This window comes from Stylophora pistillata, chromosome 4 (assembly GCF_964205215.1).
Source record: "Stylophora pistillata chromosome 4, jaStyPist1.2, whole genome shotgun sequence".
NCBI classification, from domain to species: domain Eukaryota; kingdom Metazoa; phylum Cnidaria; class Anthozoa; order Scleractinia; family Pocilloporidae; genus Stylophora; species Stylophora pistillata.
This window is the reverse complement of record NC_142522.1, coordinates 43,695,603-43,722,509: the sequence shown is the minus strand read 5'-3', so window position 1 is coordinate 43,722,509 and position 26,907 is coordinate 43,695,603. Positions and strand designations below refer to the sequence as shown.

Below are 26,907 nucleotides of genomic sequence, written 5' to 3'. Positions count from 1 at the left end.
CTAGTTTAATTTCCACTTGGAACTCAACGCAATTTTTATACGTAAGGTTGAGGTTGAAGTGTGGCGCCATATGAGACTGTAAATACATAGAGCCATTTTCAAAACTTTAATTAAAAACAGAAATTTGTTGAGAGCACTAACCGTTAGCTTCTTCCAAAAATCGAGAAGAACCTCGGCCTTTCTTCAAGTTACTCACAAAGCTCCCGATAGCTGACATGCTTTTTTTGCTACGGCGCGTGTATCCAAGAAGCACTGTTACACACTTGATTAAAAATGAACGACACAAGTTAATGCTGTAGGGTTGTTTGCCAGGGTAGATCAATATCATCAAATTTCTGTCTTATAATCGAAAGAAATCGAAATTACTTTCCTGGCCTGGGGGTCGTTTCAAACCACACTTACAAAATCCAGATTCAAATTTCAATTTTTTTGTCTGCCATTATTGTAAACTCTATGTCTTCCAAACCTACACTCACGATATCACGATATCTCGTAAAGATGACGCAAGAACCTTCTACTTGTTTATTAGAAAATGACCTCCCCAGCCCGATGAACTGAACACTGAATTTCAGTAGAGAACTGGAGGTCCTTCCGATAAAACATTAGACTTTTTTATCTTTGTAACTAAACGTACCATGAGAAATTAAAGCAATCCATGAGTTTCCAGTCTTGACAACTTCCCTTACAGAAGTTGTACACGTTCACAAGTACGGCAGAGGAAGTTATTTCTCAATGTGTACTTAGCTTCTTGCCCGTCATTGTGGATAACATTTTGAAAGGTGTTACCTTAAAAGTGTTCGAATACGTGAAGAAAAGCAGACGCCCACTTCTCCCTTAAATGTGTTCAAGTATGTGAACAAAAGCAGACGCCTATTGCTCCATTACGGAATGTGTTATCCGATAAACACCTTTGCAACGGAAAGAGATGAGAGTCTGAAACGAAAGCAGGGATAATAACCACAATGGCCATCGTTATCTATGCAAGGTTAACTGTTTTCTGTTGGTTTTCTGATCGAATACGGTTCTGACTGCTAAGATCTGCTTGGATTTCCAGATTTAACAACAAGCTGCCTAATTAGATTATGTCCTGATGTAAACGACAATGTGAGCCTTGAGGAATAGATATGTCCAAGGACAAATATATATATACGAGCATGTTTTTGCTCCAAATGAAGGCTGTCGTGTTTAGTTTCCTCAAAATATTTAGCAACTCGCAGGAAAAGGTGTTCATGAGTAGCTTACCTTTTGCTGCGTGCAATCAGTCACTTTTCAGTGTTCTCTGTTACGATGTTATGAACAAACGAAAATGTTCCTTGGATGTTTTTCAGTTTGAGTAGGGAAATATTTGCTCACGTGATACTTTTAGATCAAGCACGAGCGAACAAAAATATTAGATGGGTTATTTATACGAAGCATTTATAAGAGGTTTATGAAGTCAAGCATGATGTCATTAATTATCAAAACCTAGGTGTGGATTATTTACCGAGGCCAAAGAATCGCTATTGGGTTTCTGTGGGCAAAGTAGGAAAGTTTTCAATTTTTCAACCATGTGTCACTTTTTTCGATTTTCACGTGGTCAGCTCAGATATTTGCTTTATATAACGCATTCTAAGGACACCAAAGCACTTTGGATAGTTCTAGGACCAAATCTGAGCTCAAAATGGTCGCAGAAAATTTCCTGTTTTTTTTTCTCTTTTTTCCTTCTTTTTTTTTTCAAATTACACTATTAAGGATGTGCAATTAATTCACATCCAAGAAATCTAAAGAGATATAAGATCAGTTTAGGGTTAGACCAGGGAAGTGCTTTTATGTTAAATACCGAAAGACTGATCCTGAGAATTTTGAAATAGGCGAAAAATTGTACAAGTCAATTAATTAATTCATCTATTTTAATATTTTTATTGAATATTTTTAATATTTTTAATATTTTTTTTGTTTTTTACAAAACAAAAACAAAAAGCCACTGTATTACAGCAAGTGAATATTGAGTAACGCTACAATATTCATTATATTCATGATACCATACATTGGCTATATTTGCACTAAAGTACTATTTCAATTACCACTGTTTACCGCATTTCTAACTCGAAAGCGAAAAAACTCCTAAAATGATAACAATTTAACTAGATTTAGACCTACAAGACCACATTTGCATCACACAAATATTCACCCTTCAGCAAAAGATAATAAACTGATAATCTCTTGCCCTTTAACCCAATCCTCTTAAACATTATATAATAAATAAATAAATAAATAAATTTTAATTAGTTGTATAGCCCTATTTACATGTACAGATCAATAGTGCTTTACACTGAATAAAAATTAAAAACCTTATATATCTAAATAAAAATTTACAATAGTAATGGTAGCTAAAAATACATAAGAATAAATTATTTTAATGTAATATATCTAAGTTAATGATTACAAAAAGCTTCATTAAACAGAAATGTTTTAATAGCTTTTTTAAATTTATCCAAACACTTAATCATTCTAATTTCATGAGGAAGTCTGTTCCATACGTATGGTGCTGCTGCCTGAAAAGATCGATCACCAAATGTCTTCAGCATCTTACCCTTAGGGGGCTCTAAGTAAAGACCGTCATTAGATCGAAGACAATAAGAAGATTTTGATTTAATAGATATGAGGCTGTTAATATATGACGGAAGTAAATTATGAAGCGCTTTAAAAGTAAGTAGAAGAATTTTAAATTTAATGCGAGCCTGGATTGGAAGCCAGTGTAACTCATATAGAATAGGAGTAATATGCGAGTACCTTCCAACGTTCAATAGCAGTCTTGCGGCTGCATTCTTTACACGTTGTACTTTAGCTATCAGTTCCTTTGAGGCACCATACAAAAGACTGTTACAATAATCTAATCTATTCGTTATAAACGCATGAACTAAAGTATGGAGACTGTCTTCGTGTAAATATTTCTTAATGCTTCTAATGTTATGAAGATAAAAGAATGCAGATTTGCAAATATTTGTAATATGCTTAGGCATGCTTAGGTTAGCATCCAACCAACAGCCTAGATTTTTTACCTCGGAGCTATTATTAATTACCGAGTTGCCAACGGAGATACTGATTGGCTGTAGTTTAGATAATTGTTGTTTTGAGCCTATTAAAATCAGTTCAGTCTTGCTATCATTAATTAACAGTCTATCATGAATCATCCACTTCCTGATCTTTCCAATACAGTTCTCCATTGCTTGCAAGGCTTGGTCTTGAGATGTAGTATTAGGTTTAAAACTCAGATATAACTGGGTGTCATCAGCATAACAATGAGCACAAGGGAGCTCGTGTTCAATGATCTTAAAGAGCTTAGATGCATATATAATAAATAGAATCGGTCCAAGACACGACCCTTGAGGAACACCGCAGCCTAAATCGAATGGGTTAGATATCGATCCCTCGATGTCAACTTTTTGCATCCTGTTATGGAGATATGACTCAAACCAGCTCAGGGCAGAATCAGCAATACCTCATTCTTCGTGGAGACGTTTGATCAGTATATCATGATTAACAGTGTCGAAGGCGGCACTAAGATCCAACATGACAAGAAGAGTGACCTCTTGTGAATTCATCTTCATTAAGATATCGTTAACAACCCGAAGAAGCGCTGTTTCGGTACTATGTCCTTTTCTGTAAGATGATTGCATTTCTGGATAAACAGAATTGTCTATCATGTGTAAATGAAGTTGATTATACACCGCCTTTTCGGTGAGCTTCGATATGTATGGCAAATTACTAACAGGTCTGTAGTTACTAAGAAGTGGATCAAGACCAGCTTTTTTGAGCAACGGCTTAACAAGTGCACATTTCCAGACATCAGCAAACACACCATCCACGAGGGATAGATTTATCATTTTTGTGATCACGGGAAGCAGGACATCAATGCAGCTAAAAACCAGTGAGGTAGGCATCGGATCAAAAGAACAGCTTTTCTTTGCGCTACCTTCGATAAGTTTCCGTACTTCGAGTTCAGAAAGTGCTGTAAATTTACTAAATTTGGGGGTTGGTGACAATGTACAGTTTAAAAGCGGGTCAGTGGAAAGATCTTGAGCCATAACGTCGAGTCTTGTACCAATATCAGTGATTTTTTGAACAAAGTACGAGCCCATCCTATCAGCTAATTCAAGCTTATCATCGCAAGGTGGTAGCACAGTGTTCTTTTTCCTTTGATTCAAAAGAGTATTCGCAGCTGCAAAGAGCTTTTTTTGGTTTGAACTGTTATCATTAATGAAGTCATGATAGTATTGGCTTCGAGCTTCGTTCATTAATCGATTTGTCGTATTCTTGATCTTTTTGTATGACAACATATCGTCGTGTTTGCCAGAGCGTCGCCATTTTCTTTCTGCTTTCCGTTTTTCACGGCGGGCATTTTTTATATCTTCATTGAACCAAGGAACCAGAGGTCGAGATCGTATAACTTTGGATCGAAGTGGAGCATGTCTCTCGAGCACTTGGGACAAGGTATCGTTATAGCATTCAACGAGATCGTTAAGCGAATCTGGACTGTAATTACAAAGCTCAGAGGTAGACAGATCTTGTTTAAAATCCTCAATCTTGATTGCCTTCAGTTTTCTATATGATATTTGCTCATTTTTGGGAGATGGTTTACTTAAGGCAAGATCGCAAAGAACAGTAAAATGGTCTGAAAACAAGTAGTCAGTCATAGGTTTGGCTGTAAGAAATGAATCCGAGCAACGAGTAATCATTAAGTCTAAGGTGTGCCCAGATATATGTGTAGATTTATCCACGTGCTGTTGAAGGCCCATAGACGATAGTAAATCTTGAAAACGAGAAGCATCAGAGTCAGTATGTACGTCGACATGAATATTGAAATCACCCGTTATCAGCAACGGCTCAGGAGACATGATGATCGACTCGAGGTAAGTTATGAATTCATCAAAGAAAACACTAGTGGTGACTGGATGGGCTTGAGAATATGGTATACGATAGATGACAGCAATTCTCAAGCTATTTGAACCATAACGCAGAGTCCATTCAAAAAATTCGAAAGATCTACGCTCACCACCGTCCATTTTCTTGGCATCTATGCCGCTCTTTATTAAGAGTGCAAGTCCACCACCAGTCCTTCCAAGACGCGGTTGATCGAGCAGCTTGAAACCAGGCAGAGTAAGTTCAGCTCTATGTGCCATGTCACGTTCCGTCAACCATGTTTCTGTAAATATGTAAATGTCCGCACCGGTGGATGCTGCATAGCAGACAAAATCCGCAGATTTGTTTTTAATTGATCTAGCATTCAAGCAGCAGAGCCTAAGATGATTTTTGACGTTAGGAGATTGTTCTGAAATAGTTGGAATATTAATGATGGTACGGACTTCAGGTCTTTTGTGATTATTATTCACCGCGTGATGGTTACCATGGCGACGTCGCGTACGTTGAGAGATACGAACTGAAATAGATTTCCTATTCTCCGGGCCAGGCAATGGATGAACATCACCGCTAAGCAAGACTGATAATTCCAAAAAATTAAAAGTTGACGAACTATTGGAATAATAAGAGATTTTACTCTTGAACCATTTTTTCTTGAATTTATATAATGGTACAGAGCAGCGATTGTCTAATGAGACAAAGGAAGCACGAATAGTACGAGGTTGAATTGAATTGCTTCGCACTTCACAAGGCACAGTGTCACAAAGAAGTGTTGATGAATGCGGAATTCCACCAGGCTTGTAGTAACCATTGTTTGAAATACAAAGAGTGGATGTAGAAAACCATTGCACAATCCAAGGTCGAAAACCAAAAAATCCTTTTTGCAGACGAACCATTCCAAATTCCAAAGCCAAAAATTGACATGCTGGAGAGCATGATGTTAGATATTCATTTCTTGAACTATTTCTGTGAGGAGGACTTGGGGAAAGGCTTGAAAGGAGCAGAATCGCACAGATCAAAAACAGCATGTCCACGACTCAGCATGTCCACTTAGCATATTAACTTTCTATTAAGCCTTGAGCAATCAAACTATTTTTTCATATCCATACACTTGGTAAATTGGGGAACTGAATTATCCACTTCTTCTTAAAGAAATCTTTTTAATTTTACTTTAAGTCTCGAACTCCATAGCAATTATGGCTTCAAATCCTTGTGTCATAGGTATATTTCTTGTGTAGTCCCACAAGAACAAGCTTTTTCCTGGATCAGTTAATTTATTTATCATTTAATTTGGCCACTGAGTATTTCGATATATCTTTGATTCGGCATAAAGTTAGAGTTGCTTATTTTCAGTTCCTCTACGTGACACTCGTCGTCCTCTTTCATAAAAATGAATGAATGAATTGATTGATTGATTGATTTATTTACAAGATTTGCCGACAGGCAGGGACACCGCAACAGCTTTGCGCCAATTTTTAGTTCTTCGACAAAGTAAAGAAGAGGAAACAGCCAACTGAAAGATTATTTCCAATCTATCGTTTCTTCCTTTTATTTCGACCACATAACCAGAGTTCAAATTTAACTGCTCGATATCAAAAGTTCTTAACAACAGAATTCAACGCGATATCCAATGACTGACATGAACCAATCTCTGCAACGGCTTCTCAATAGCGCTTTATACTAATGACGTCATGAAATTTTAGACCCCCGCGTGACTCAGACAAACAAACTCCACTTCTTTGAGAGCTACAAGGGAAATGGCGAGTAGTTCGCTTATTCCCTTACAGTTCTGACCGAAGAGGACGGCGTTCCTGGCTCCAAATTTGAAAGATAACAGGAAGAATACACTGTAGACCAGCTAAAACGGTGGTTAAAATGTAGGGGCTTAGAATTAAGCGGTAAACGAGAAGATCTTGTACAGACTGTGTGAGATGCGAGAATTATCACACCCTTGATCCGGCAATCGATCATGGAAAATGGTTTGCTGCCAAAGTTCTTCAAGAAAATTCTGATGTAAACAATGTTAAAAGGGGGTTGACAGGCCTACACGACTCCCCAGCGCGTGTTTAGAATAGCCTATTCAAAGTTTGGCCCTCACGAGTATGTCTTTGAGCGATCGCCCTCTTTTGCAAGTTACGAGCGGCGGATTTTTGTATATTTCACTCAATACTGGTTGTGTTTCTATTAAATGCCAGTTTATGTAGTTTTATGTAGTTAATGTTTATGCAGTTGTCATTGAATAATTTCTGTTTCTTTGACGCTGGATTTTCTCTTTCTTTCGGTGCTTTCCTATTAAGAACATGTGCTCAACTTACTTGCGCTGGTCTTAGATTTGCCTTCAGTGGATCGGGAACTTCGGCTGTTGGACCTTTTTCGCCGGGTCAGTGAAGAGCACAAATATAAAGTAAGTGTTTCTTGTTATGTTTTTCTCCGTGAAAAACTCACGCGAACAAGCCATAAGCCAACGCTTGCACTTTGCCATGTCTCGCGAAGGTTTTGGAAAAGGAGTGAATACTTTCTTCCCCGATTCCTTTCACTCTTTGAGTGATTTTGGTCATTTATCTGCATATCTGGAGTCTGTCTTACACTCACCCCAACAACAGTGTTTCGTACCAACCATGCCGCTTCCTTTTAGAACGCCAAGTCATTTTTGACGAAATTTTCCGTCGTTTTGTTTTAATTTTACAGCTCTCGCTCATACATTTCCTTAAGCTGGTCGCAATGTTTGTCTGAGTCTGTGCGGGGGGTCTCATAGGTTACACGTAACAAAATCTATTTTTAGTAATAGTATAAAGCGCTATTAGGGCGCTGTTTCATTTAAACTTCGTAAACCAAAACTAAACTGATAGCAACGGCTAAGTAGTGAAAACGTTGGTATCGCAAGTAGTCAACAACCTTAAGGTTGAAAAGTCGATTGATCATTCAATCCCGCACTCAACCATTTTATCCCGCATTCACCATCCAATCCCGCATTCAATCATTCAATCACGGGTGGAAAGGATAGAAAGTCGATTGGTCATTCAATCCCGCATTCAACCATTCTATCCCGCATTCACTCATTCAATCCCGCATTCAACCATTCAATCTCGCATTCAACCATTCAATCTCGCATTCAATCATTCAATCCGGCATTCAATCATTCAATCCCGCATTCAACTATTCAATCCCGCATTCAATCATTCAATCCCGCATTCAATCATTCAATTCCGCATTCAACCACTCAATCCCGCATTCAATCATTTAATCCCGCATTCAACCATTCAATCCGGCATTCAATCATTCAATCCGGCATTCAATCATTCAATCCCGCATTCAACCATTCAATCCCGCATTCAATCATTCAATCCCGCATTCAATCATTCAATTCCGCATTCAACCACTCAATCCCGCATTCAATCATTTAATCCCGCATTCAACCATTCAATCCGGCATTCAATCATTCAATCCGGCATTCAATCATTCAATCCCGCATTCAACCATTCAATCCCGCATTCAACCATTCAATCCGGCATTCAACCATTCAATCCCGCATTCAGACCCGATGGTTGCAGGACTGAGTAACCTGGTACAATTACACGAAAGACGTCCTAAGACGTCTGTTATGTTTACTTGGAAATATTGTACAAAGGAAATATTCCTTTGGATTGAAATATTATACACAGGTTGAATTGGGGTTGAATAGTTAAATTGGGGTTGAATAGTTGAATTAGGGCTGAATAGTTAAATAGGTTCTTGAATGGTTGAATGGGGGTGTTGAATGATTGAATTGGGGTTGACTTGGAGTTGAATGGTTGAATTGGGTTTAAATTGAACGGTTTAATTGCAGTCAAAGGGTTGAATGAAAGAATTTTTTGAATATTGATACAAACGGCCTGCCATAGACGTGCCTATCGTTTATAAACAACCTGACTAAAAACCGCAAACAATAAGCCAACAGTGAAAATAACTGACAACTTTAGCTTTGGTTAAATGGCCCATTGGCCTTGCAAGTCAGAATAATCGTGTTTTTCCAAGCTTATTTCTTTCGAACGCTCTCTGTAAAAGTTCTATGAAAACCATTGGAGTAGAAATTTTTCACATCTCGTCGGTTTTACAATTTTCATGCTACATGTGCCTGCTCTAAGTAGCAGCTGTCGGTACATTTAGATCTGTTGAGGCATTTCGCCAACTTATTGTAATTATAAATTTATTGAATGTTATAACAATAAAGCGGAAAGTGATTTACAAATTCTTTGTCACCGACGAAAAAGACAAAAATTTATCATGCAATTTAAGTCAAACTTAATTTTTACTTAACTAGCTTTCTTTTGTTATATAGTTCACCTTGGTAAAGTTGCACAAAAGTATCGTTTGCTATCGTTGTTGCCGCAAAATACGCAGGCTGCACAAACATTCATCTTCATGATCAGTCTGTATCTGAAATAATGGCTTGGTTAACAAGTCGCTTTTGAGATAAACTCAGCAGAAATGAGCAGAGTAAAACGGTGAGGAACAACTCAAGATCACAAAACTTTCAGCCGAAAACCGCTTTGATATAACAACAATGGAAAAAAACCTGAGAATTTTGCTCGAAATCGAACAAGGAATTTTTCGACTTGACGAACATATTCATCATCGTGTTTTTAAGATTTACACAGAATGATTTTTGAGAACGCCTTAGCAAAGAAACTGTTCATTGTTCCATAACACAAAGGATGCAAGGCACTGGGAAGGCACGTCAAAATAAAATTATAATCCATAAAGAGTTGATGATATCGAAATTGATGCGCATTGATCTTACAAACCCTTTCCCACACATAATGGGCTTGATACGGAAAATAACAAACAACAAAAATAATAATGAGCACAAAAATCATCTTAAGCAAATCTTTCTCCAGGTCTGTGTTTTCGGGTTTACTGTCTCTCCGGTTATTCTGGTCGAGCAGAACACTTCTTTGTTCCTCCATTCTCGTGCCGTCTCGTAACTCTTTGAGTTCAGTTTCCACAACACAAGAGGAGGTAACAACCAATGATTCGCGATTTCTCTTTTTAATCTGCACAATTCGCCTCCTCAAGTTCCAAGCCACTGCTCCGTAAGATGCCAGCATTATCACACAAGGTAAAGTGTAATTCAGGATGAATCTGATAGCTACAAAGTACGTATCGCTTACGAAAGACAGTTCTCCACATTCACCACTCCGAAACCTGAGACCGATGAAAAAGGGAAAAGCGATTGCAAATGACAGCAGCCACAGCCCAGATATGGTCAGAATTGTAACTCTCTTTACTGATGATGGTGTGCGTGTAAGTGGGTTTACAATGAATCTGTAACGATAGAAAGCGATGGCAGCCAGTGAGTAGGTCACAACGAAAAGAGCAGTCACTTGGAACGGATTCAAACGGCAGGCAGCCTCTTGAAGAGCGAAGTAGTTTCAATTCCTCTTATTTGATTCCATTCTTGCAGCAAACATGACGGCCAAACAAACGCTGCTTACAATCTCTGCGAAGGCCATGTTAGCAACGAGATGGTAGGACAGAGGCTTACGGGAAGGTATCGTACGTACCGCATAACAAACCATGGAGTTCCCGATCAAACTGGCCAAGATGATCACGGAGAAGAGGGCCAAACGGAAAATGTAGAGAGCTTTTGTTTCTTCATACTGTTCTATCCACGTACGAGATTGCTCGGTTGAGTTTGTGATGTTTGTAATGTTACCTTAAAAGGTTTAAATTACACTGTTAGATCGGAATATTTTTACCACAAGTGAGCTTTCGTGTCACTTCAAGGTTTAATGAGGCAAAAGGAACCATATTAGCTATCACTGAACAAAGAGGCTGTTTTAAAGTTGGAATATTGATGAATGTTTAGCAATTATGTCGACAATAATTAACACGCGATTATTTATGGAGCAGTGACTAAACTTTATGCCGACTTTTAACTAACAATTTCCGTTAATTGTGGTTGCTTTAAATATTTGATATCACAAAGGAGCCGATTTTTGGATATTTTGTTTAATTGGTGTTTACCATTGTTGCAAAGTTCCAGTTAGAAAACTAGTATCAATTATTAGAGCGTTTGAAATGGAAAAAAAATTATTTCTGCTTTCGATTTTCATATCCAGCTATTCTTCTGAGAGTCATCTTTGAATACCGTAATTACAGATAATTTATTATCCAACTACACTTCGTAGAGTACAACTAACGCCATAGACGAGTACAAATATCACACGGTATTTGTACTGTAGAGTACCGGTTAAACAGGTTTTCTCGCATCGCGCTAGCGAAGAATTGAATTGTAGTTACAAAAAAAAAATGGCGGACAATTTCAATCATATTTCTGACGAGGAAGTCAGAATGGCTAGAAAATATACATCCAAGTCTATTAGATGAATCGAACGAAGAAAATCAGCTAGACGACCTGGAAATTTCTTAATTTATTGAGGATGTTACTAAAATTGATAACGAGGAACGGGGAACGGGGAACGGGTGTACAGCGGTAACCCGCCTGAGAACTCAAAATGGCGGAGTAAAGGGAACTAAAAGGGTCTGGCAACTAGTTTTGAGCACGCTCTTCGAACGCGATCGTCGGAGCAAAAAGCATGGACGGTAAGTGTAGGTTTTATTGAAGGATTTTACTTTGAAATGTTGAGTGCCTCATAAATTTAGTTTATGTCTGGCACACATCGAAGGTTGTATGGAAATCAAATCCTCGGAGAGATGAGTATCTTACAATTCATTCACAACATTTGAACAATCAACTCAGAACTACAAGCTCGCAGCATTTATTCTTATATTCATAGAGTAATTGTACTGCAAGGTAATGAAGTTTACCTCCAATATCTTCACCGTTACAACCTAGCAATATCAATAATGTTGTAAAGCAAACAGCTGAATGACTTTCACGCCCATTATGGGAATGACTTTCTCTTGAATATGATCAATGCAGTGTAAATATTACTGTAAGCATTAGCATGAATGTGAATTCATACACCTACATTCTTGAAGACATAACTCATGTTTTCCTGTGAAATTAAAAGTTATTAAATGTTCTGTCAATGTTTGATTTCTCTGTTGTTTACATGGAAGTTTACGGGTCGATACAAAGATATGTTCCCGATGTTATTTTGCAGTAAGGTAAGTAGATATCTGCATGTAGTAATTTTAATAACTAGGCTGGTTATTACGTTTCCTAGCTCAATTCTGTTAATCTAAGATATTACCTCCTTGCTACTTATCTGCCAAAAATGCTGTTGGGCAATGCAAACAACCAACATACCCAAACTCCGCCAAAAGATGCAGAATTCAGGAAGGAAAAACAAAGAGAGACGTCAGAACAAATGGGGCAGCCATTGCAGAAACGTTGACTTCAAATTCTCGCCTCGGAATACTAGGCTTCGTGGCTTCGCCTGGGCAATATTTAAATAAAAGCGGGTCGTCTAATTTCGCTGCAAGCGGCGACCTAGCGATAAAATCAGTGTACCGCTGTACACCCGTCCCCGTTCGCCGTTCCTCGTTCTCCGTTCCCCGTTCCCCGTTACCAATTTTAGTAACATCCATTTATTGAAGGAAAAAGAAACAGTAACACGACAATGCGCCAATTCCGTTCCGCTTCGCATACTTCTGTCACGCACTTCCCATAAATAAATAGGGACCTTAAGCAGTCAGGACGGAAACGCCAAGGAAGACTTCGATTAAAAAATAAATTTCTACTCTTAGTTAGAATTTCAAAAATAGCTGCATGAGCTTATTGTCTCATACGGCGCCACAGTTCAACTTCAGTATGACGTATAAAAGTAGCGTTGAGTTCCAAATGGAAATTAAAATATTTGCCGTCGCGGTTTCGGCTCGCAGACGACGCAAATTTTGGCCATTTCACGTTGTTGTTTTGCATATGACGGCTAAGAAATATAAAAAGTTTCAAAATGCACGTGCTGAGCTATTGTTCTACCAATTAGATCTCTTGGTTTTCTACGTCCTCGTTGCCGTCGCCGTCGTGGTTGCTTAAGGTTCCTAATATCCGCGAAATTCGCCCGCACTGAAATAACAGTGTGGCGTGTTGGATAATAAATAACTTATTAGACGTTTTGTTGTGTAGTATACACAACAAAACAAATACTACATAACAAAACGTCTAGTAAGATATATGTATTTCCTTCGCCAGATAACAGCCATTTTTGACAAAGGAAATACGTATTTATTCTATTGACAGATGTACAATAATACTATCGACGAGGATAGATATAAACACTAGTCATTCATATCTTGGAAACTCGTTTAACTCAGTAACTTAATCTGTTTTTCAATACCAATTAAAACTGCCATTCTCTTCTTTCCTCTTGATTTTTCCACGGACGAATTTGTATTTTTTGCTTTGAAAATGGGAATTATTTTTAACAATCGTTGAATATAAGTTAAGACCCTTCATTTATTTCAATAAAAGATTCTTGAATAATTTTAAACATCTCGTCCTCTTACAACTTTAGGAGGCTTCAAGGTCTTTGAAGTGGAATATTTGAAGATACTAGAGGTCTTAATGGCGGCTCAGCCCCGACACATTCACGCTCTCAACAATCGTGCCCATGTTTCTTGGTCAACTACCAAACCAAAAAGGCTTATTAAGGTGCGGTGAATTGTTTAAATCATATACGTAGGGAGCCTCGGAGGTCTCCAAACTGTATGTTGCGGGAAATGGCTCCATTAATCAATCGCGGAAAAATTTTGTTTTAACCAGAGGATGTTGCAAGAGAAATATTTGTAGGTGAATCTGAGTAATCTTTAATTTAGCTTTCCCGATAGCATTTACCTATGGCTATAGGTATCTTTCACTAATATAATATTGCCTATAAATTTAACCTACCATGTGATAATTTAGTGCAAAATGAACGTTTGGTAGGCACTTGAATAATTTTTATGTCCTTCCGCAAATTGTAATGTAACTGAACCATGAAAGAGAAAACGTCTGACTCACAAATTTAATAAGCAGCTTTGTTGAGCTTCAAATCCATGATTTCTTTATGCGCGTTTCGCGGCCTCGATAAAGTAACAACTTGGAATGAATTTAATATATGAAAATCATATATTTGAACTGCGGTCAAAGAAATGCATATGAGAACGATATTCACAGTGAGGAGCACTATTTAAGCAATAGTAGAATTAAGACCTGAAATAAAAATTCAGGCCTGTACGGGATTCGAACCCATGAAATGGAACGAATTTCTCCCAACAATCGAATCTGTTTGTAATATAAAATTCAAGGTGACTGTTGCAGGTAGATGAAAGCCTTACGAAATTGTTGAATTATCGGCATTTGCAACTAATTGTTTTTTTGTACGAAAATATCATATAATGTTTCCCAACGCTGCTGATATTCTGCGTACAGTCAGCTGGTGCTTAATTAAAATTTCAATTCCTTCTTCTTGCCAAACGCCTTCGTGGCGACGGTATGGACCTTAAGCAAACCGCAGCAACAAGGTGGCAAAGCCATAGATCTAATGGGCAAGCAATAGCCCAGCACGTGCGTTTTAAAACTTTGTACATTTCTTATTCGTCCTTCGCAAAATAGCAACGTGAAATCGCCAAAATTTGCGTCGTCTGCGAATGGAAACCTCAACGGCAAATTATTTTAATTTCCATTTCGAACTCAACGCTGCTTAGATACGTTGTGCTGAAGTTGAGGCGTAGCGCCGAAAGAGACGGTAAACACATAAGAAGTAGAAATTCAGTTTTTAATCGATGCTTTCCTTGGCTTTACCGTCCCGACTGCTTATGGTCTCTAGTATCTCGATTCGTCGCGCAGTATATGAAAGATATCGTATCATGTCGAAAAAGAGCTTACCTGGAAGTAAAGAATTCACTACACGTATATTTCTTGATAACGAAAAGAACGATAATATTTCACGTCATTGTCTTTCATTTTTTGGCCTGTGAATGACTGGAAATGAAAAATGGACATCGCAGCACTGAAATGGGTTCTTCGAGTACGTTTCAAATATACCGAGCCTTACCAAATTAAAAAAAAATCCCGGGGCGCAGAATAGTACTTTTACGGAAAATTTTAATCGACTTTGCTATAATAGCATACACGGTGAAAAATTTGGGACAATCGTTTTCGCCTCAACAACAAACTAGAATAATGGACAATACAGCTTGACCACATGGAAGTTTCCAAGTCTTCGAAGGACTTCAAAAACTCTCGACACTAAGAAACAACGATACCAACGAAAAAAAAAGATGCAACTTAGGATTCTAAATATTTCTCATTGTGCTACTGAGTGATTTCCTTCAACTACTGGCGAACATACTGCTAACCATATCCAGATTGTAAACTTGTAAAACGCATTGCACTTTAACTTCGACAGTCCTGCTGCCTTTTACCCATACTGTTTCACCCATTCAAACAAAGCGGTTACGGTGGTGAATGGCTTTCGTTATTCTAGCGAAATTTTCAGTAAGCAATTCACCTGAGAAAAAGAGCAAGCCTGATTTCGGCCACTAGAATGAGAAAGCACTTGGTTTAAATACAACTACGTAAACATTACACGCTTCTATTCATCGAACGACCAAATTTTCCATCTTTTGCATCGACAGTCTGAAATAACTCTTAACAACTTCCCAGAAACGTGCCGCGTGATTTGGTACGCATTTGGGTCTCAAATTCATTAGCAAAACTACAGGAGGATCGCCACATCAAAACTTAAAGGAAAATAACACCATTCTGCACTAATTCCCAAGCGTCCAGTAAATACACTTTACAAGCTGGACACGGGTTTAGGTTACGACCGAATTTTCTCTTCGTTAAAAAAACTTTGAAGGCCGAAATTCAAGAGAGGAAAAGTAGGAAAAATGTGACAGAAATAGTCCTACAAGGTTTGTCTGAGGTTGAATAAGCTAAAATAAACTATCTTGTATCTACCTGCCATTCCCTCTTATAGTTTCGCTGCGTGCTTCCACTTATCTTTCATTGTGACAGCCGCCTGTTGGCTTACAAAGCTCAACTGAAATATTAATACCTAACGGACAATTGTCACCTGCATAAAACACTGTTTCGAAAATACAATTACGCATCAGTTCTAAAGCTGTCAGGATATAAACCAATCGAAAAAGCTGAGTTTTTACGTAACTTATAATTTAGGATGACAATTTATTTCATGTTCGTTTTCATGCAGTAAAGTGTTTTAATTAGCACGTCCTACTAACTTGAAAAGTTTTGTTAAACGTAATACCTCCGATAAGAAGAAGTTCCTTGTCTAATCTTCAGTAAACTGATTTTAAAGAAACCATTTGTGAAAAAAAAAAACAGGCTGGGCGCTTAATTAATGCTCGTTTGTTTTCGCTATCACAGTACTGAAAGCTGATCTTTCGATCAGTGATTATCAGGAATAATAGTTATGACATAACGTTCAGGAACACCTTTTAACCGCCAGATGTACACATATTTACCAAAAAAAGAGGATGAGACATCGATCGCCTCGGATCTTAAAGTACTGAACACAGAAAGTGGAGACACATAATCACACGAGAACAGCTATAACCTCTGAATAACTCTGTGGAAAATGAAAACAGCATTGAAATTCTGTCATGAATATTTTCAGTAGCTTAAAACTATTCCCTACTGAATGAGCTTTTAAGGTTATTTTCCTTCAGCATGAAGCGCATGGATTATTAATTACCTGCATGATACACAGCGACGGAAATTAAAAGTCAAATTGGCAATAAATAATTTCATTCCGAAAGCAAATACGAGATCCCAAGATGTCGCTGTTTAACAACCTCCTCCTCAAGTTATAGAATCAGAAAGCAATCAATATCATAACAATTGAAACCGAGAGTTGCGCGGTAATGGCTAATGTTTTCCCTCCCCGGCACTGAGTTTAATTCAGTCTTTTCAAATCGATAAGATACAGAATTGAAATATTTCGACCCTTCCAAATACGGTTTGCTTCTCAATGAACAAAGCTTAAAAAAACACCATCATTTCTTGATGATAAGTGTACAAGAGGAGTCGTTATTTGGAAAACTGAGGGAAAAAATTGAAAGCGAGTTGCGACTGAACCTTCGCATCGGATGATCCGGAGCATTGATTTAGTCGCTTTTAAAACGTTTAAAAAATATTCTCAGCAATTGCAAAACTGTACACGAAAGTCAAGTTCCGCGATCGAGGTTTCGTTGTGTTGCGACTTTACATAAAACGTTCACCGCGTCTTCCGTGGCACAAATTCCCCGAGAAGTCCTATTTCGCATTTCGGATTTGTAGGAAAATGGATTCGACAGTAAGTGTTGTCATTTTATCTAAAAGTTTCCTCGTGAGCTAAAATTGCGCAATTAAGAGGAAATTCCAATTCAGTTTCTTCTTTTAATACTCCTTGGGATTCTTAATCGTTAATTGCACCAATATTTTGACGTTCCGGCAGGAATTCAAGTGTGAGCAGTTGTCTAGACATTGTATTATATTTATTTTCCACTACCTACGAATATTGGAACCTTTGTTTATGCAAACTACTACGCGCGCCATCTTTTCATTCAGCTCAAAGCCTACTCGAAGCTTTAAAATTTGTCTCCATTAACGATGTTTTAATTTTCTTCACCATTTCCCTTACACTCTTTCAATCCTAGGAATCCATTTCAAAATTCTGGGAAAAGGTCTCCGCCACCAAAAGCGGATAAACGAAGGCAGCGTCTGAGTAAACCTAGAAGGAAATAATTAACATTTATATTAGCAATGGAATAAGAAATAGCTCATTCACTCTTCCACCTGTATTCCATTTTAACTGCAAGTCACCCCTAAAACAATCGCGTACAAACATAATCCTTGACTTCCCCATAGTGGTTTAAGACTCTACGAGGCTACTTTCGTAAGTGCGCCAGTTTTAGAACTTTCATAACTAGTTATTCAAGTAAAACACCCTGACACTCGGTGGAAATGGTTTTATTCATGCATTAATTTTTTTTTTTTTTAGCATTTAGTCTGATAGTGGTTGATGCAATGAGTTTGACAAAAAGGAAAATAAAACGTTACTGCACATCATTTGTAATTTGAATAGGACGCCTTGGTCATGGAAATTTGTGAGCAAGCGAGTGGCTAAAAAAAGTATTTTCCCCGTTTCCGTTGGTCGTTTCCGAACTCTGCCACAGACTTGCTACCTTCATTCCTGTCAACAATTTTTTTTCATGAGATACTGAGAAGTTGTTTTTTACCTTTACAGGCGAAGCCTTCATTTAAATTTTTCCCCAGGAAACAGCTTCATCAGGCCTGGCACCTGAGTCACTTCCGTCAAACTCTTGGCCTGTGTTTACAAACACAGAGAAGTCGGCACCATTACGCTGTACAATGAAACAAAACCATCACATAATCTTGTCAAACAACATCTAACATCTCTTGCTGATTCTAACAGCATGCTGGAAACTTAATATATTTGAACCTTGTACAGGCTTAGCTAAGTAACGAGACCTAGTGATAGAACATAACTATGCGTGATTTGAAGGTCGTTGGTTCGAATCGTCGCATGAATTCTGATTTTCTCTTTCGTCCCAGCCTTGTGCAAAAGTTAATAACACTTTTCATCATTAAAAAGCCGAAATAAGAATCAAACAACTCTCTTTACGAGTTTATAACAAATCCCTAAAAAATTATTTTAATTAAAGGTATCTACGGAGGTATGTTTTGGGTACTCGCGCGTCGAAACGAAAATGGAAACCTCACAAAATGCTGGGGGTGGGGTGGGTGGGAGGTAAATGTGATGGTCAAGCACATCAGTACGAGACTATTTTGTAAGCAGACTTCACCCTACCCCCTTGGAATGAAAATAGCTTTACTAGTGAAGGCAAGAGGAGACTTATTTTCAACTGTGGATCTCTAAACTGAGTAAATTCGGACTCAGTTGTTGGAAGGTGGATATCGGTATTCAACCGATAAATCGTTTTCCAACCGGTTGGCGCACAGTAAAGCCTATGAAAGCAAAGAAGTGTTCTTCTATCCAAGTAATATGGCCAAATTTGAAAGGTAGCTGATCACGCAATTTAGTACTTGTAGTAGTTACCTATTAAATACCGTTTAGCAATTTATAAAACCTGGGAATCTACTATCAAAACAAGGATTTCAAATCAAAGTTTACAATCTGTAGTACACTAGTGTTTGGAGGTATTTTCTGTCCTCTGCAAAATGACGTTACGAACCGCCTAAATTAAAGAACGTGGACCACGCCCCACTTTTTTTCTTTTCACTACTTCGATAAAATATAATAATGATAAAAAAGTGAGCAAATCAAACAGTCACTACTGTCGGTGATGACTTCATCTTTACTTAGGCCAGGCAAGTACAAGAAATACAGACAAGATGACAAGAAATACAGACAAGAAGAAAAGAAATGCAGACAAGAAGACAAGAAATGCAGACAAGAAGACAAGAAATGCAGACAAGAAGACAAGAAATGCAGACAAGAAGAAACTTCAGGGAAAAGAAGAAAAACTGCTGAAAGTAACTCACCATTAGATTGGCGTTGCAGATATGATGCATTGTCAGACCACCTCCTAAAATGATCAATCTGTATTTTTGGCATATATAGATGTATTGTTCATTTTCCTTATATCTGAAAAAAACAAACAAACAAAAATTTCAATTGAATAAATTGGTTATAAGAGGGCCACTCATATATAGCTCACTAATCAGTGGTGTGAAGTGAGCATCAGAATTTACATAGAAATGGAAATCTTAAATTGGCTAACAAGTGAGTTGAAATGGCCAAAAATCCGAAACAGTATGGCGCCGAGCAAGCGCATTGATGCCCAATACAGTCTTGGAATACAAACGCGTAATGCAAGCCGTTACAAAGCAAACAGTGAGATTTTGAGTAACCTGATTTATTCTTCGTTATTACATCCCTTTGGAAGCTTCAGACCAGGATTCAGAAATCTTAAAACAAAGTTAACATCTCGTACAACCTGATGAAATCACGTTGTTAATATTTTCGTAGTGGTTAAACCGGTTCCCAAGTGCTATCTTTCTCAGCGCAAAAATACTTGAAATCCGCCAAATGTCTTCTCTATTATCTTGCCGAGTTCCCATTTTCTCGAAAATATCAACTGGTTTCAGGAGGGTTTTGGTATCCTTCCAAAAATCCGCTTGCTTTGTTTACACCAGAAACTTTACTTTCAGCTTAAAATTAAAGGGTTTCCTTGTCATTAAACCGGTTCCAAAAGACGATGCAATCAGGGAAAATACTTTCGAAGACGATGCTTCACAAAGCGCGATTTCAGGGCCAGAGGAAGGCAGCCATGAGCCATGTTTTGGACCCGTAAATTCATCGTTTTGACCACGCAACGTCCAGCATTTTGCATCACAAGGATCTTCATTCTATGCTTTGTAACCACCACATTGTGTACCTTCGCGGCAAAGTTACACAATGTAGGCAAATTGCGCGTATTTTGAAATAAAAAATGCTTTCTACATTTTTCCAGCTCTTTTAAAGCTTCGAAACGTTTTCTATAGATATCCAACTAAGAGAAACAAGAGAAAAAAATGTCGTGTCATATGCACTTCAAGCATTTAGAGGAATAAATAAATAAATAAATATAAATAAATAAATAAATTACATCACTAAATTACATAAATTACATCACTATTTATAAATTACATCACTATTTTGCAAGCCAAAATGTCGGACGAATTCAGTGAATGCTCTTTGAGTTTTAAACGCCAAATCGTGGTTAACCAGCCAGAAATTCGTTACGCAGCGAAAGCTCATGTGAATGAGATTATTTTTCCCGTGAATATACCCTTTCCACTGTTAAAAGAGTGGCACAAAATCGTCGCATCTTCGCTTGCTGAAGGGACTTCCAGTCAAAATTTTCTACCGGAAGTGAAGCCGGCTCAACTGAAAATGCACACAAAATCGATTACGTAGATCTGCTGGAACATTGTATTCCCTGTGGCCTTTTTGCTTTTACAGATGATGAATCGATAAGCAATGAAATCGGCGTTCATTTGTCTAAGCTTCCCGGTACAGTTGTTCGACTGTATAAGAAAACCAAAGGTAGAGCTAGAAAGGACTTGGATTAAGAATTTAAAAAATTTCGTTCACTTGTGTGAGGGGCAAGTGAAATCAGTCAGAGAGTTTCATGAAGAAATGGAGTCCATGAGAGATAAAATTAAAGAATGGAAGGCCAGGAATAAGGATTTTGAAGAGGAAACAAAAGATATATAACAAGAAATGATTGTCTCATTAAGTTAACCAATGAATTAATTCGACTTCGGCAACGTCTAGTTGATGGTGACACAACCGTCTCCAATTCTATATCCAATACAGAAAGTCGCCTGAAAGCTCTCCGTATCAAAAAAGCAGAAGGAATTATGATTCGCCGTCGTGCTAAATGGTTAGAAGAGGGTGAACGCCCCAGCCGGTTTTTCTTTAATTTACAGAGAAGTAAAGCGCAAAGATCGCACATCTCTTCAGTGCACGTGTACGATTCAGACGGCAATGAGGTCTTCTCTCAAGAGAAATTGCGAAAGCGCACGCGGATTTTTTCTCTCGATTCTTTTCTGAAGAGCCGGTAGATGCCGCAATGCAAACCGATCTTTTATCTTCTTTGTCTCGTCAACTCACGTCCGATCAAGCATACTCTTGTGAAGGTGACTTTACGCTCGAGGAAATTACTGTCGCTCTTAATAAAATTATCACAAACAAAGCTCTCGGCCCTGATTTCCTTTCGGTCGAATTTTCCTCGAAGTTCTGGGACCGTTTGGGTCCATATCTGTGCCAAGTTTTTAATGCATGCTCCCAAGCTGGAGAGATGTGCGAGTCTATGAAAACTAGCAACACTCGAGTCATTTTCAAGATCTTAAAAATTGGAGACCAATTTCTTTATTAAATGTCGATTATAATGTATGCTCCAAGTCTCTTTCTCTCCGTCTCTCTCAGGTTTTACAGCATATCGTTGATCCTGATCAAACCTGCTCTGCGCCTGGTCGGAAAATTACGTCAAACTTACACCTATTGCGGGATACTTTAGACTATGTTGAGCGAACTAATGAAACTGGCATTCTACTGAGCCTCGATCAAGAGAAAGTCTTCGATCGAGTTAATCGCAACCTTTTAATGAATCTCTTAAACCGTTTTCGTACCGGTTCATCTTTCTGCCACTGGGTTATATTAGCACGCTAAATGATGGTGCTAACATGCAAATCATTATTAATGAATGGTTAACCGAGGCGATACCTTTGTCTCGTGGTGTGAGACAGGGAGACTCCTTATCCGACCCTTGTTGTATATTTTATGCGTTGCATGAAACTTTTGCCTGCAAAGTCCGGAACAATCCTGCCATAGAAGGCTTTCTCTTACCCGGTGCACGCGGAATAAGATATAAAGTTGGGATATATGCTGATGATACGACCTGTATTGTTAAATCCACTCGTTCGTTGGCATCTCTCTTTGATACCATTAGCGTTTATGAACGCGGTTCTGGAGCGCGCCTAAATGTTGCCAAAACGGAAGCCATGTGGTTGGGCGCATGGCGTACATGGAATGACCAACCATATGGCCTCAGGTGGCTAACCAAAATGAAAATCTTAGGTGTTGTTTTCGGCAATGATACTGAAGTGGATAATTCGCAACCAAAACTTGAGAAGTTGGAAAAACATCTTAATCTCTGCAAATCTCGTTCCCTTTCGCTCGTCGGAAAATCCCTTATGGTCAATGTCTTAGGAATTAGTAAACTTCTCTACCTGTCTTCCGTCCTGTGCGTCCCTCAATGGGTTATTTCTAAAATAAATTTGCTAATTTGGCCTTTTATTTGGGGCTCTCGCATTGAGACAGTAAGTAGAATGACTTGCCACCAGCCTTTCAACAAAGGTGGCCTCGGAATTTTCAATTTGCAAATCAAAGGTGACTCTGTTGGAAACTGTACGTTACATTTACTAATCTATTACGTAACCAAACCGCATGTAGGCAGAACGTGTTTTATCGCCCCATATATGGTGCTGTTCCACCTGCTTACAATGAGACGTGGTGTGTGCTTTCGTGAGAGTTGTGAGAGGGAGTTAATTGGAGTGTAATGGAAAAATAGAACCAAGAAAATAAATCGTGAGTACGCTAGCTTTTGCACGTTTTCGACACAGTGGTGACCCCGCCAGGACAGCGTTGGAAATCATGGAGAAACAGATTGCCGAACTTGAGGGCAAATTGAAGACGTTGAATTTTCGCTTGAAGAAGAGAGGAGATTTCTTAAAGAAAGACGACCGAACGGCCTTTGAGAGGCACAAAGTTTCCGTTGAAGCCCTAGTGACCACGGTAGTGAAGTTGAACGATTCTATTGAGGAACAAAAGTTCACAAATGGCGAAGACGACGAAGCGGTACAAGAATGGGCCGACGAAATCGAGCTAGTCATTAACGAAGGAGACGCTTGTATACGCGAACTGGAAGAACGAATTGAGCAAATCGATCGTAATCTGAAACACGCAACCGTGCTCTATGAGCACAAGAGAGAAGTCGAACTAGAGAAAGAGAATGTGGTGCAACAACAAGAAGCTATTAATCGAGCACATGCGGAGGAATTAGAATTTGAGAAGAAGAAGTTGGAGCTGAAACAAGCTCAAACGGAACCGCAGGAAACTATGCAAGGGCAAATGGCTAACAACGTGGTGAGAATGCCCAAGCTCGTGATCACAAAATTTGACGGGACGCCGTAAGATTGGCTTCGTTTTTGGGGACAGTTCCAAAGTCAAATTGATGATTCCAGTGCCCCTGAAGTCACAAAGTTCTCTTACTTGAAGGAATTAGTGAATATGAAGGTGCAAAATCTCATCGACGGTCTTCCGTTTACGCCTGAAGGTTACCAAAAAGCTAAAGATTTACTCACACGAAGATATGGGAAAGCGAGTGAAGTCGTGAGAACGTAGGTTAGGAATATTTTGGAACTACCCACTATGTGCGAGAGAAACGTAAAGAAGATATTTGAATTTTACGAAGCACTACTGATCAATGTAGAGTCATTGCGAACATTGAAGAGCTTATCCAAATTGGACGCAGCGGTTGAATTTACATTCGACAAACTTGAGGTAATAAAGAACGAACTTGCTATGATAGATGAAAATTGGTGTGAATGGACTTTTGTAGCATTCTTAGAGGCGTTGCAGAAGTGGACGACTAATAATCCCATTTCAGATGAACCGAAATCAAAGAGTTCAAATTTCCGTCGAGATCAGTCCAGAGCTTTTCTTGCCAAACAACAAGAAACCGGAAACCAGTCGAGGGCGAGCCCAGGGGCGTGTCTCTATTGTTGTAGCGAACAACATAAAGCAATTAACTGTGATAACGTCCAAAGCATTGAAGAAAGGAAGAAAATACTTGCCGATAAGCGCTTGTGCTTCAATTGTACCGGAGCCAAACACCGGGCCAGCGATTGTAAGAGCAGAAATACTTGCAAAATTTGCGATGGGAAACACCACACTTCGATATGTGACAGGAAGGAGAGACGAGAACCAGGTATGACTGCAAATTTAATGGGCGATTCCAGTGTTATTCATCCCGTAGTAGTCATAAACATGGGTGGATATAAACTCAGAGCTCTCTTGGACAGTGGCGCTAGCCATTCGTATGTTTCGTCAACTGCGATTGAGTTACTTAAAGCTAAAGGGAAGAGTACGAGTTTGCGTCAAATTGCCATGCTTACAGGCGTTGAAACCAGAACTATGCAAGTATACGAAGTTGTCCTGCATTCCGTGACTGAAGATTTCTCCCTAAACGTGAATGTCACGAAAATCAAAAAAAGGGAACTGTTGACCTTAGACAACCCAAGGTATTCCGACCTCGTAAAAAATCACCCTCACCTGAGAGGCGTTAAAATGGACGATAGTGATACAAAGGCTCGCTTACTTGTGCACGTGATTATCGGCGCTAATGACTTTGCCAAGATACGGACAAGTGATCGTTTACGGGTCGGACGTAGAGGAGATCCAGTAGCAGAGCGTACACGTTTCGGGTGGACTATAATGTCCCCCAGAACAGATCTAGGCAACGCGTACCTTGCCGTGAATTCTACGGTGGATCACAACCGACTCTACGCCCTAGATGTCTTAGGACTAGAGGACAAACTATCTACTCACCAGAGCGACGTCCACGAGGAATTTAAGAAGCAACTGGCTAGGAGTCCAGACGGCCGATACGAAACTGGACTACCCTGGAAAGGGAACTGTCCTGAGTTGCTCAATACTTGTGCGGGCATTGTGTGCAGAGTGAACTCTCTTCTACGGAAATTAAAGAGAACTGATATGCTAGACCAGTACGACGAGATTATTCGGGAACAGTTAGAGGAAGGTGTGGTTGAGAAGACACCAGCGAAGGTAACAGGCAAAGAATTCTACATGCCCCACCGAGCAGTAATACGCGAGAATGCCAAATCAACCAAGCTACGAGTGGTATATGACGCCTCGGCCCGTGCGTATGACGGTGCGCCTTTGAATGAGTGTTTACACACTGGCCCCCCACTACAGAATGAGCTATGGAATGTTATTGTCAGCAACAGATTCCATCCTATTGCAGTTGCCGGAGATATGCGCAAGGCCTTCCTACAGATTCCTTCCGTCTGAGTTTCCACTGGATTAAAGACAAATCGACCGAAGAACTAGAAGTGCTGAGGTTTACGAGAGTGGTGTTTGGTCTTGGCCCTTCTCCTTTCCTACTCAATGCCGCGATACAACAACACCTGGAAAGTGTGCGGTCTGAGTACCCAGGGACTGTACAAGAAATTAAGAACAGTCTGTATGTAGATGATTTGATTACCGGTGATACTACTATGGAAGGTGCGCAACAGCTCAAACATCATGCAGTAGAGATCTTCAATTGTACAAGGTTCACCTTGCACAAATGGCACTCAAACGTGCCAGAACTAGCTGGCGACTGTACCGATGACGAGCCTTCGTTTGCTAAACAACAGCTTGGTGCATCATCAGCTCGTGGAGAGTGCAAACTACTGGGACTCAAATGGGACAAAGGGGATGACACTTTACATGTTTCACTCCCATCTCAGCCTGCTACATTGACCAAGCGGGGCATCCTCGCCAACTTAGCGAAGATTTATGACCCGCGAGGACTTGTGTGACCTGCAATGTTAGAGGAGAAACAAATCTATCCAGAAACCAGTGAGATGAAGTTGAGCTGGGATACCCCACTTCCCGAGGGGATTGCGAAACGGTAGCTAAAATGGGAGAAGAATGCACCGGATGATGTGTACTTTCCTCGCAGTCTTGTTGAGTACCAGGAGCCGATCGACAATATTAAACTTCATGTATTTGGTGATGCAAGTATTCACGGTGTGTGTCCTGCTGTGTATGCTGTGGTTACACAGGCGTCAGGCGTGACACAGGGTCTGATTGCCGCCAAATTCCGCCTTGCCAAGAAAAGTCTGACGATTCCTCGTTTGGAGTTCGTGTCAGGCCATATGGCAGTAAACTTGTCTACAAATGTGCGGGTTGCGCTAGAAGGCTTCAGTATGACAGAGGATATACAGTGCTGGCTCGATAGCACTGTAGCCGTACACTGGCTGAACGATGACGGGGAGTACCGCCAATTCGTGGCTAATCGGGTTAAAAAGATCCAGAGCCACCCGAACACGCAGTGGAGACATGTACCGACATCCGAAAACCCTGCTGATCTGCGGAGTAGAGGTGGCAGTGTGAATGAAGCACAGCTATGGTGGAAGGGTCCACCGTGGTTATCCGACCGATCTCAGTGGCCTGCAAATATTGTGACAAAGGCGACAGATGACAGCAATGCTGAAAAGAAGGTTTAACGAGAACTTTTCGCGCTCGGTGTTGAAGCAAACAATGACTTTGACACTGTTCTCGAGAAGTTCGGCTTGCGTAAAGCCATGAGAATTTGTGCATGGATCTTGCGGTTCAATCACAATTCTCGTCACCCTTCCAAGAGGATCATAGGACCTCTTACGACCGAGGAAATTCAGCAACAAGAAATGTCCTGGATCAAGCGAGCGCAGAGCCAAGGGGCAAAGACGATCAAGTTTGCCCGTGACCAGGAACA

The 26,907-nt window shown here is 39.4% G+C and overlaps 2 protein-coding genes, 2 long non-coding RNA genes and 1 pseudogene across 5 annotated transcripts in view; 3 read left to right on the top strand and 2 right to left on the bottom strand.

Moving 5' to 3' along the window:
- The window catches only part of LOC148733887 (uncharacterized), a 31,844-nt gene extending 12,384 nt beyond the window's left edge, over positions 1 to 19,460 (bottom strand). The window contains exons 1-2 of the long non-coding RNA XR_016000222.1: positions 19,361 to 19,460; positions 18,073 to 18,198 (exon numbers count right to left, since the gene is read on the bottom strand). This is a non-coding gene — a long non-coding RNA (uncharacterized LOC148733887). The remainder of the gene's footprint in view (positions 1 to 18,072; positions 18,199 to 19,360) is intronic.
- On the bottom strand, positions 8,860 to 15,970 carry LOC148733888 (octopamine receptor beta-2R-like; annotated as a pseudogene). The gene is made up of 2 exons (XR_016000220.1): positions 15,791 to 15,970; positions 8,860 to 10,594 (listed from the first exon to the last, which is right to left on the bottom strand). The product of XR_016000220.1 is annotated as an octopamine receptor beta-2R-like (transcript).
- LOC148733886 (uncharacterized) lies at positions 18,191 to 19,526 on the top strand. Its single transcript, XR_016000221.1, has 2 exons — positions 18,191 to 18,877; positions 19,182 to 19,526. It is a non-coding gene; the product is annotated as an uncharacterized LOC148733886 (long non-coding RNA).
- A 4,269-nt stretch (positions 19,527 to 23,795) lies between these two features.
- LOC148733885 (uncharacterized) lies at positions 23,796 to 25,457 on the top strand. The gene has a single exon (XM_088758046.1). It carries the CDS (start codon positions 23,796 to 23,798, stop codon positions 25,455 to 25,457), a length of 1,662 nt encoding a protein of 553 aa, XP_088614172.1.
- A 206-nt stretch (positions 25,458 to 25,663) lies between these two features.
- LOC148733884 (uncharacterized) lies at positions 25,664 to 26,659 on the top strand. The gene is made up of 2 exons (XM_088758045.1): positions 25,664 to 25,965; positions 26,113 to 26,659. Exons 1-2 carry the CDS (start codon positions 25,664 to 25,666, stop codon positions 26,657 to 26,659), a joined length of 849 nt encoding a protein of 282 aa, XP_088614171.1.
- Positions 26,660 to 26,907: the final 248 nt, after the last annotated feature.

Coding starts and splice junctions, on each gene's coding strand:
- LOC148733885 (XM_088758046.1), top strand. CDS start 23,796: ATGTGCGAGAGAAACGTAAAGAAGATATTTGAATTTTACGAAGCACTA.
- LOC148733884 (XM_088758045.1), top strand. CDS start 25,664: ATGGAAGGTGCGCAACAGCTCAAACATCATGCAGTAGAGATCTTCAAT. Junction 25,966..26,112: donor TATGACCCGCGAGGACTTGT/GTGACCTGCAAT, acceptor CTTTCCTCGCAG/TCTTGTTGAGTACCAGGAGC.